This window comes from Channa argus, chromosome 3, assembly GCF_033026475.1.
Source record: "Channa argus isolate prfri chromosome 3, Channa argus male v1.0, whole genome shotgun sequence".
NCBI classification, from domain to species: domain Eukaryota; kingdom Metazoa; phylum Chordata; class Actinopteri; order Anabantiformes; family Channidae; genus Channa; species Channa argus.
The window spans coordinates 19,720,001-19,732,212 of NC_090199.1; the positions used below are offsets into that span (position 1 = coordinate 19,720,001).

Consider the following 12,212-nt stretch of genomic DNA (forward strand, 5'->3'; position numbering starts at 1 on the left):
AATTGCAGGTTGTTGTAGATGACGGTTGTTCAATACATATGTATGACTTTTCTGTGTGTACTTTTTTCTGTTTTTTCAAATGTTGTTTGCTAAAATAATGCTGAAGTTCTAAGTTGCTTGCTAAGGGAAATCAGCTAGTTGGAACTAAGGGTGGGGTAGGACGGAAAAAGCCAAGAAGGAAGAGAAGTAAAAAGGAGAAGAACTGCTGAAAATAACCAGATTTAACAGGATGAAAAGGCTTGCAGTGAATATGATGGAGAGGAAAGACGGACTGTAGGCCATATGTGGCAGCTACTGTCTTTGTTTAACACTGGCGAACCACAGTGAAAAATAGCAGGGGATTATAAGGGAAAGAAAAGGCATTCCCAAAAATCATTGGCCCACAGTGACACCTTCCTTTTTTTCTTCCTTTTTGTTGCCAAAGAAATGAACACATGGAGTTTTACTTTTTTAGTTTTACCAGCTATTATTTTGCCAGAACAAATTGCCGTCATCATCCTGGAAAGTCCTATGGAAAACAACTAATCCTCTGCCAACACAATTATCTTTTGGGCCAATATGTCACATAAATTGTCCTTATGTTCCAAAAAAGTCCCAGAGGAAGAAAGAGAGTTTTTATTGAATAACTCAGCAGCCAGCTGATTTTAAACAAAACTACTTTTGTTTTCTGTGGATTTCAAACAACTATGTGAAGGTGGTTCATTAAACCCTTGAGCTGGGTGATAAGTTACCTACCCATGTGGATGTAAAGACGGGAAGATTATTGGAACACATTTGAGATCAATAAATCAGTTAATAACTACTTACCTGTTGAAACACATCGGCTCCCTCATCATAGTCCACTACTGTAAAGAAGAGCTTGTTGGAAAAGGCAGAGGAGTATCGCCATGAGTTTGCCAGGACTTGGTACTCCTCATTCGCCTGCCTAAACAATGGCAATGAGATTGGAAACAAGTCATATATCATTTTTCATCTAAATTACAAGCAGATAAAATAAGTAACAGTAGAAATTTTTCCCCTAAACAATCAAATACAGTGGCAATAAAAAGCATTCGATTATTAATTAGCTCTTCCGTGAAAGGTATATTTGTTTGATAGCAGATGTCACTACCAGTCAGATGAAGTCAGTCAAGTTCTAAAAAGATAATTTATATAACTTTCCTTACTAGACTGAATAGAATCTGCAGATTACTGAAATATAAATTGGATGTAAAAGTAAATGTAATTAATTATTTGTCAGTCCTTGTCAAGATCAATTTGAATTTGGTATCAAAAACATGATAATCTACTTTGTGTTTAATATTGAGGTCAAAGTGGTTAGGGGAGTCAAGCCAGAGTTGAAGACACTGCATAAATGAGTAAATGAATGTATTTATTCATTAAGAGATACATTTTATGAAAAAGCAGAACAGAAATCACCAAGAAGAAGAAGAACTGGCTACAACCACAATATCATATAAATAGGGTTGATAGAGAAAGATTACAAATGAGAGAAAGTCAGAAATTGAACAAACTAAAGACAAAGTGCAAGAGTCAAAAAAGGTACAGAGTAAGAATAGGGTGAAGGGAACTTAAAGAAAAGGAAACTATGCATTGGATACTTACCAGTGTATCTCTCTTCACCCAATTGGTCTTTGTGACATGTAAAGGTGCCACATTTTAATTTCTCAATTCCTCCCCTCTCTTTTTAGAAACTCATTTGTATTGTACTCATTGTATTTGTATTACCTTCAAACATTTCCTAATGAAGCTGTTATTTTAACCAGTCATGGTCAGACAAGTCTATCACATTATCCTGCAGCTTGACAAGATAAAAAGTAAAATACCAAAGACCTGTCTCTTTGTTGCACTGTCACTTGATTGTTTCTGACTGTAGCTTTACAATATGCCTCAGCAGAGATCAAGCAGAAACCCAGTCCACTAGAAAGTTAGGGATTAGAAAAGGTATCATCTGTGTCTGTGACACCACTGCACTGATATATGTATTCTACTCTGCTAATAACCAATGTCATGTATGTATTCATGTTTATTTAGCTTTTTGACAAGTATCCTAATAATCAGAGTTTAATATTTATATCGGAGCCTTCTATCATTTTAATCAAAAAAAAAATCCAGTTTAGGGTTGTAAAGCTCCTTAGAGGTCCATCCATGCAACAATCAACAACAAACCAATGTCACTAATGCAAAAGGTAAACACTGATGTAAATAACCAGCCCAGCTTTTAGGCATTTCTGTCAAAGACAAGATTTTCTTGCACCAGACCAGGGTCAGGTAATGAGCAACTTAGGATCCAAGAAAATATGTGGACATGAATCCATTGATGTTTATTCTAGCTTTTTATGTAGTGTGTGACTAGGGATCTATAGAACTAGAGCATTTGATGTGAAGTTGCAGGGTTTATGATAAAGACTTTGTTCTTTGTCAACTTTTAGATGAGGGAAGTGTTGAGCTCCTCTTCACACACAACAGACAGTAGGCAGGAGAGGGAGCCCTTGTGAGGTGAGATATCACTAGAGTTCCATGGTGATAACTCAGTCTGCAAACTTGGTAAGTAAAAAGCCTCACTTGTTAACAGCATAAATTATAGAAATATTGTAATGCCAGCTCTACCCAAGGTCCCCCATCCACCACATATCTGTTATCTTTAGTGAGCTACTTGACACTAATCTAAAGCCAAACCTGACAGATGTGCATGTTAAATATTCAGACTAGTTAGCCACATATGTTAAAGCTGAGAAAGTTGTTGTGCACCAGCATTCAGTTTAAGTGGCTACTAAATTCTTCACCACTAATCTTTTTTGTGGGTTTGGAAGAAGGAGAGGAGGAAGGCGTGTTTGTAGGCAGGGAGAAGAGGAAAGCCAAAAGTGTAGGACTGACAGTAGGGACTTAGAATGTTGGGACTTTGACAGGGAAGCATAGACAGTTAGTTTACATGATACAGTATATCAACTATTTTCCCTGCATGTTTGGAAGACCAGATGGAAAGATAGCAAGGCTGCTTAAGAGCAGGGTTCCAGTTGTTAAGTTGATTAGTCTGAAGCTGGAAATTCAAGGTGTGGTGTTTAGTGGTGTTAGTGGTTATGCCCTAAAGGTAGGATTTGAGTTAGAAGAGAAGCAGAAATTCTGGAGTGAGTTAGATGAAGTGATGCAGAGCATCCCCAGAGGTGAGAGCGTGGTGATTGGTGCAGATTTCAATGGACATGTAGGTGAAGGGAACAGAAGTGATGAGAATGTGATGGGCAGGCTTGGTCTTCAGGACAGAAACGCAGAAGGACAGATGGTGGTAGACTTTGCAAAGAGGATGGAAATGGCTGTAGTGAACACTTTCTTCCAGAAGAGGCAGGAACATAGCGTGACATATAAGAGGTAGAAGCTCTCAGGTGGACGACATCTTGTGTAGATGTTGTAATCTGAACGAGATGAGTGACTACAAAGTATTGGTAGGGGAGAGTGTAGCCAGACTTCCATTCCTGTGTATTCCTGTGCGCCCATTTTTAAGAACAAGGGAAAGAGTTGTGGAAGCTAGGCTAAGGGCAGAGGTGAGCATTTGTGAGCAGCAATATGGTTTCATGCCAAGAAAGAGTACAACAGATGCAGTATTTGCTGGGTGCAGAGAGAGGAGCTGTGGTATTGTATGAGGAGTGGCAGAGAGGTATGTTAGAGTGGTGCAGGACATGTATGAGAGCTGTAAGACCGTGGTGAGGTGTGCTGTAGGTGTGACAGAGGAGTTCAAGGTGGAGGTGGGTCTGCATCAAGGATCGGCTCTGAGCCCCTTCTTGTTTGCTGTGGTGATGGACAGGCTGACAGATGAGGTTAGACAGGAATCTCCATGGACTATGATGTTTGCAGATGACATTGTGATTTGTAGTGAGAGCAGGGAGCAGGTGGAGGAAAATCTAGAGAGGTGGAGGTCTGCTCTGAAAAACAGAGGAATGTGTGAATGAGAGGGACCCAGGTGGAACGGTGCGGTTACAGGGAGCAGAGGTGAAGAAGTTGCAGGAGTTTAAGTACTTAGGGTTCAGAGCAACGGAGAGTGTGGAAAAGAGGTGAAGAGGCGAGTGCAGGCAGGTTGGAACGGGTGGAGAAAAGTGTCAGGTGTGTTGTGTGATAAAAGAGTATCAGTGAGAATGAAAAGAAAGTTGTTGATGTGGAGGTTCTCTTTGGGAGTGAAGAGGATGGATATGATCAGGAATGAGGACATCAGAGGGACAGCTCATGAGATGTTTTGGAGATAAAGTCAGAGAGGCCAGATTGAGGTGGTTTGGACATGTTTAGATGGAGAGACTGTGAATATATTGGTAGAAGGATGCTGAGGTTGGAGCTGTCAGGCAGGAGGTCTAGAGGAAGAGCAAAGAGGAGATTTATGGACGTAGTGAGAGAGGACATGAAGTTAGTGGGTGTGAGAGAAGAGGATGCAGAGGACAGAGTTAGATGGAGGCACATGATTCACTGTAGCGACCCCTGAAAGGGAACAGCCCAAAGGAAAAAAAGAAGAAGATAATTGAAAATTACAATAGGGTAATTATGTTTCTGTATAGTTTGATTAGTCTTGTTTCTAGGGTCAAATAAATATTTTGGTAAAAACTCGGAATTAGTGTGTAGTATGAAACTGGGATAAAGCTTAAGAGTGATGTGGGAGTAAGGACCCTGGTGATTAATTTATCTTTTTCACTGCCTGATGGTCCTCTTAACACACGCTCTCAGGTCATCATCTAACATTCTTCTCTCTCTTTCTCTCTCTTGCACTAATGATAAGATACTATTTCTAATGCTAATAGGAAAAAAAGGCCTAGGGAAAAGGAATGAGAGAGATGGGGTGAGTGATAGAAACAAAAAATAGGAAGCAGATAGAATAAAGAAAAGGAATAAAAGAAATCAATAAGGGTGAGTGAGAGCAGCTGACAATAATGAATGTATTTAGCAATTAATTTAAACAAGTAGACTATTGTCTTGTTAAGAGGGAGAGAAATATATTTCCGAAAAAACATATAAACATCTGTGTGTGAGCATCAAGGTGTCTAGTATCTTTGTGTAGAGGGTCAGCCTACAGCAAATGCTAATGGCTTGTATTCATATGTGTGAGTAAACCTGTACACCTTTTACAATCTGCTTTGGCAACTACTTTTGGCAATTATGATAATGCCATTGAAGCACACAAAGGCTGCCTGTGTGTTCTGTTACTACTGAAATGATAGTGTTGAGTGTCTGTTTTAGTTGTCTTCTACAAAATATATTTAACAAGGAAAAAGGAGACAGAGACAGACAGAAAGCTGAAAGGTGCTGACATGAATGATGAATGATGAATGACTAATCTAATCAAGTATCAAGTGACTGTAGTAGAAGAGTGGCTGATTAGAGTAATGGGTCAGGTCACGATGGAGAAGGTCAATGCTGATTAGAGACTTTATCCAACACACCAGGATATGGGTCAGCTACCTGGATTATAGTCCAAAGACAGATGCTGGGCACATTTTCACTACAACAAGCGGTCATACATTTTGTCAGCTTCAAATGCACCCCTCAACAACCGGTCCCAAACTAACTTTAATTATTATTTTATAAAGTAAAGAGCAAATTCACCAATATTCACCTTGCTTTTTATGGCTTTAATTTAGGGTGTAAATGTACATTAAGTATTCTAAACCTTCCTTTTACGTTCCTATATGAAAATATTTCCCTGCTTCTAGCTGAAAAAAATCCTCCAGATGACATCAACCACATCATAACAAGTTGATGTGGAGGAGCTGTAGAAAAGCATGTTAACAATAATTACAACCTCCATAGTGTGATTCAAGTGATGTCATCTGGAGGCATTTTTTTTTTAGGTAGAAGTAGAGAGATATTTTAATATAGGAAAGTCAGAAGGCCATTTAATGTCATTTATTTATATGTAGTACCCAAACGAGAACCAAACAAACCAAGTTAAATATCATTTACCGCATTCTTTAATACAGATCTACACAACTCAAATCTCAATTTGCTAAATAAGAACACTGTAGAAAGACATTTTGTTGATTTCTAAATATCAGAGCAGCCACCACTTCAGATGCAACTTTGTCCATTTGCAGTTTCAAAGTGCTTCACAAAGGCATAAATAATGAATGTAAAAATAATTTTAAAAATGAAAATGAAAAACAAGCAAGCAAGCAATTTAAAACCAAATCAAAATCCACTGAAGAAAGAACAACACTAACCCCAATTCAAGTGACCCTAAAAATGTATGAAAAAATAACAAGAAGTTTGGCTATCCGACTACACCGTGTATGTAATGCAAAAATTTCTCCCTTTTCATCATATACATACATATACATGCAATAACAGGGCTCTCCAACTTTTTTCCTAGCAACTTTTACAAAATGAAAATTGCCAAGAGCTACTCACGTTTTTTTAACATTTATTCTCATTGCTTATTTCATCCCAAACAAACTGATAAGCTGCTTTACTGAACCTTTAAAAAATGTTGGTGTCCACATATCACATTTTGCATTAAAACATCACACATGTCTATATGCATGTCTTTCCATCGTATTCTCTCACTGGTATGGTTACCAGTGGCGGCTTTGTGCATGTGCGATTCATTTCATTTGCAGTCTGGATGCAGTGAAGGGGTGAACATCTGCTCTGACTGCAGCTGGGAGGGCCTGTTGCACAAGGACTGGGCCGCCTGTAACTGCTTTTAGACGTGGGGGGGCCTATGGAAGAACCTGCTGCTCGTTGAGAAGAGTGAGAATGCTACGTGCTGTCACGTCAAAGTCTCCAAAAGACTCCCAGTTGCTAGATTTGTCGCTGGTCCCTTTTTTCACTAAGTTGGCAACACTGAAAACTTCAAGCTTCAAGCATCAAGCTAGACAGCATCGCACTGTTTGATTGACAACTAATTTTCAAAAAATCTTTTGTATAAGAAGGGGACGGGACACTTATAAATTTAATTGGATATACAAGTAAGTTGATTTGCCAAGTGACCACTCAAATTTAACTATACAAGTTTTCGAAAGTGTGGTGTGATTATTATTATACTGACAAAAAAATATGGGTACAGCCACATGATAATGTTAGTTAAGTTTATTACTACCCATCCTAATTAATTTTCAGTAGTGTCTTAGTTATCTCCAGTTGCTATAACTATGATTGAGCATTGGAGAGAAAACACTGTACCAATCTGGCATCTGGGACGCGATGCTGTATGCCCAACACTTGTTCTCATGGCAGCACTGACTAAAAAGAGCAAAGATGCTTTTAGGACCATGGACAGCTCAAGAGTAGTTTTTTATGTATAGCAGTAGAAATGTTCAAAGCTGTCCATGGTGCTGAAATACTGTACTTGTTAGAAAGTTAAAATGTCTCAAATGTATCATTCTAATGGGACTTTCTTAATTAAATGTTCAAATCAAATATCTGATCTTGAAATTAAATTTGGGGTATTTTTTGACATTCTTACTTTAAAGCTTACAACAGGAATGTATATAGAAAATGTCCTGTAAGCCTTAAAATGTTTTGACTATGCAAGTAAGTGAACTATATCTTGGCAGTTTTGTCCAGTCGAAATTATTCAGTCGTGTCTGGTTGAAGTTCCTTTTATCCAGAGGTGAATGTGACCCATGGTTTGTTAGAAAATACCTTTTTCAAATGTGTGCAAGTCTATTAGTGTGTGAGTGTGAGCGTGCACGTGTCTGTATGCATGTAGAGTACCTGCAGACAGAGCACTGCCTTTGAGGCTGTAGGGCGGTGAACATGACGATGACAGAGTAGTTCCTGGGTGGGGCCTTGACAAAGCGACGGAACTTGTCCCCGTTCATTCGGACGACTGAACGCCGAGAGGACCACTCCATCATTTGTTCAACCTTCTCTGAGAGCAGGTTCTGAACATAGTGACAAGGAAAAAGATACAAAAGATAACAGATCATATTAGGATTCAGATTGGCAAAGATAAGTAATTCCAGTGACTCTAACAAAGTCATAAAACAAGTTAAAAATTAATAAAATTATATTCTGGAAAATGTTAAAAACACTCCTGCCATCGTTAACTCATGTGATAGTATATTTTCTAGTATTTACACAGAACATCCTTGATTTATTTGGTCTGGAAAAACAGACGATGTCTCTTAAAATCTATAATATCCTATTCCAGAAGCAGATGGAGGCTAGATAGTAGTCTGTATGGCTGCTTTGAAAGGCTTATACAGAGCACAGTATTGCTAGATGTGAGTTACCCAATATACATTTTAATAAGTTTGACTGCTGGCCTGTATTGACTAATAGGGAGTAAAAAAGAAACTTAGATAACAACAAACTCAAATTATTTACAGAAAAGGAGCTCTGACTGGGTGTTCTAGGTGTGTGTGTGTGTGTGTGTGTGTGTGTGTGTGTGTGTGTATATATATGTATATATGTATATATATATATATATATATATATATATATATATATATATATATATATATATATATATATATATATATATATATATATATATATATATATATATACACACACACATATATACACACACACACACACATATATATATATATATATATATATATATATATATATATATATGTGTGTGTGTGTGTGTGTGTGTGTGTATGTATATATATATATATATATACACATATACATATACACATATACATACGTATATATATATATATATATATATATATATATATATATATATATATATACATACGTATATATATATATATATATATATATATATATATATATATATATATATATATATATATATATATATATATATATATATATATATATATATATATATATACACATACACATATACATATATATATATTGTGTTTTATTGGTCTGAATTGCATATGTGCGTGAACTGTAGTAGTCTGATGGTGACTCAGTCCAGCCCAGCTAAAAGGTCATAACAGAATCCGCATCACAACACAAGGTAAAATACGCACAGCACAAATGTGTACACACTAGCTAAGATCTTTGCAAGGTTTCCAAAACTGAAATGATTACAGCATAGTGACAAAGTTCTACTGTACACACTAGAGTAGATGCACAGTATAAGTTTAAAGGGTCACAGCAGGACACTTGAGCTCTTAACTGATGGCTGATGAAATACTGACAGTGCTGATGAAACACTTGTTGTTGTTCAACCTCTGCTGATCAATTTGTAGATTAAAAAAAAAAAAAACTGTACCAGATGCATATTTTAATTTATGCCATAACATTTTTAACCATTAGTGTTTTTAACAACTCTGGCTTTCTTTGTGGTAAAGGTTTCTCGTGTATTTTTCATTTAAGATCTTGGTCCACAATCTCAGCTTCTTTCATACATTTTGAAACTCTCACATTTCTTCTTATTCCATTTCTGCAAAATGGAACATAAGCTAGTGGTAAATAAGTTTACATGTCCAGGCATATTATCAGTGCATGCTCTGCAAGTTTTAGAATTTACTTCTTCAGGAACTGTTCGAGTGAATGACAGAATGCTTACTGCATTCAAATAAAAAAAGGGTGGATGCTGAGCTTGCTCTATTTAGCTGGACAAGTAGCTAACATAGCTGTGCCCATTTCATTGTTTACTTCAAAATGTATTATTAAAATGTCTTGCCTACTGAGCTAGCTAAGTGTGTTGACTTTCTCAGTAAGGGTAAAACAGCCTTCATTCTTCATGCTTCGCGTTCTCAGTTGCCAGCTAACATATGCATGCAAATCTCATTTGGGACACAGGACATTTGATGCACAACTGAAGGAAAGCAGCAGTTTTGAGACTGTGGTTCCTTCCCAGTGATTTTATACCAGTTTCTAGATCTAAGACGCTGATGGTGGCAATGTCCCAAACCACTATACTGTTTGTATGTTAACTCCCCGTCTCTACAAAGTTTGCTCATATTGAATCAACTAGACAGTAGCTAAATAATTTAGCATTGCACCGTACTCCTGCTGCAAATCAGGGAGTAAATCTCTCTCCCACAACAAGCACCATCACCACCACACACACCCACACCTACCCACCCCAGGTCATAGGCCCAGCTGCAGACACACAGCAGAGCTGTAGACTAAATCGGTCCAGTTAACTGCCTGGAGAGGAGATTGACAAAGACAAACAAAACAGATAAAGAGAAAAAAAAATGAGATGACAGAGAGAGAAAGACAGACAGCAGGATGACATGTGTTTCTGCTGTACTGCTTTTTTCACAATCCTGCACTAATGGGCCATGTATAATGAGGGAGGAGATTCACTAAGAAACACAGCAAAGAGAAGTAGTAACAAACACATACAAACTGTTGTGCACGTCTACAGGAGATATAAAGAGCTTTCTCTAAATAGAAGGAAAGTGCACCTTTCCTTCTTTTTCATGAATTTAGCTACCACATTTTCGCCTGTGTGCACCCAAAAGGAGAGCTGTCGGTCCTTGTTGCCTGTCATGCTAGCAATAATAATGCAGTGTTACTCATGTTCTACAAACACACAAATAATCATGTTGAAAGAGAATAAGTGTAGGAGATGACGGAGGTGCTGAAAAACAATGGAAAGGGGAGGCTATGGTTAAGAGAGAATATCTGCAATAGCACGTCTTGATGTGTGTTTTAAACTCATGTAAACATGAAAAACACTTGCTTGGAAGATCTCACCCAGTCTCCCAATTACCAAGAACCCACTTCGGTCGAAGGAGAGTCCTAAAATGTTGCAATCTGTTTTTCATTTGATTCATTCTTTTTTTTTTTGCCAATTTGGGCTGATTAGTGAGTTTGAATAGTATTTTCATTAAAAACAGAAACCCTAAGAAACCAAGAAACAAATATGGAATGAGTATGTTGACGCAATGATGTTGTGTATATTTATACATTATGCTGAATATAACATTTACAGAGAAAGTGCTGGGTTTGCACTACAGAGAAGAAGCTTCAGCAGCAAATTAACAGAGCAAATAGAAGAAGACAAAACTGCTAGGTTCATACTAACCTGACCTTAAAGAAGGAGACAGGATTAGAAATAAAATATCTGCAACTAACAATAACTGAGTCAAATAAAATGCCTGGGTCTCTTTGGTTAAAGTAAATATGAAGAGTCTCTGAGAACTCACAGTAATCACAACTGTCTATAATAACACAAAATGACGCCTTTAAACCACAAAGTAGTTAAAAAACATTTCTAAAAAGCAATTCAAGCACAGGGCTATTTACATATCTTATGTTAGTCCTTCAAGTGACTCCTTGACATCAGTGTTGTGGCTCCCGTACTTTATTTCACCCACACACACAAACATGTGCAATACAAAAACGCTCCAAACAGCCCAGGACCATTAAAAACATTTATTTTCTACCCCACTGAGCACAGAGAGCCCTAAAATGAATCACATCTAGGGTGTGTGTATGTGCATGTGTGTGAAATGCACAAATGGTTGGTTGAAACCTACTTTGTGCGTTACTCACTCTATAAATGTCATGACCTCTGTCTTTTTCACGCGCATACACATGTAACTGTTTGCTTGCGTGCATGCACACACACACACACACACACACACACACACACACACACACACACACTATGGGGTCACAGGGTGTGTGAAAAAATCATCAGCATTGAAATGTGGTCTAAATCTCTCTATAGTTCCTCATTTACTCTTTTCCTCTATTGCCCCTTTAAGACATGCACTGGAATTCAGACAATATCCAGAATTTTTCTGGAGGGGATTTATATGTAAACAGAAATGCTCACATCTGCTGGCCCTGACATTACTCAGATTTCACCCAGCCAGCTCTCTAGTTCAAATTCCGAGCTCCGACCGAGCTCATTTGTGAAAAGTATTCACCATGAAATGGTGAAATGGGGGTGTTGATGAAGGAACTAAAGGTAAAGAACGCATTCATTCATACAAACAAAACAACAGTGTCGAACTGGAAGGACCGGATTCTCCTTACATTCTCTAGAGTTCGTGTCTGAAATAAGCTTAATACTCATATCTTCTTATATTAATTAATCAACTTAATATTCAGCACTTTTTTCTTTACTTCAATTTCCTGTTATCTTTTTCTCGACAACTCCCTGTGATTTTCATATTTTTTCAATACAAACAATTCACTATGGAAACCCATATATAAAGGCTGAATCAAAAATAAAGTCTGAATAAATTCAAAAAAGATTAGTTTAGAAAAAATTATTGTCTCACAGAGCATCCATACACAGGAGGAAGGGAATATGAACAGATCAAACAACTACAAAA

At 37.4% G+C, this 12,212-nt stretch overlaps 1 protein-coding gene across 1 annotated transcript in view; it reads right to left on the reverse strand.

Moving 5' to 3' along the window:
• Nucleotides 1-12,212, reverse strand: part of tusc3 (tumor suppressor candidate 3) — a 79,005-nt gene that overhangs the window by 39,014 nt on the left and 27,779 nt on the right. Inside the window, exons 2-3 of the mRNA XM_067498079.1 lie at nucleotides 7,690-7,859; nucleotides 808-925 (exon numbers count right to left, since the gene is read on the reverse strand). Coding sequence (XP_067354180.1) covers nucleotides 808-925; nucleotides 7,690-7,859 — 288 coding nt within the window. The remainder of the gene's footprint in view (nucleotides 1-807; nucleotides 926-7,689; nucleotides 7,860-12,212) is intronic.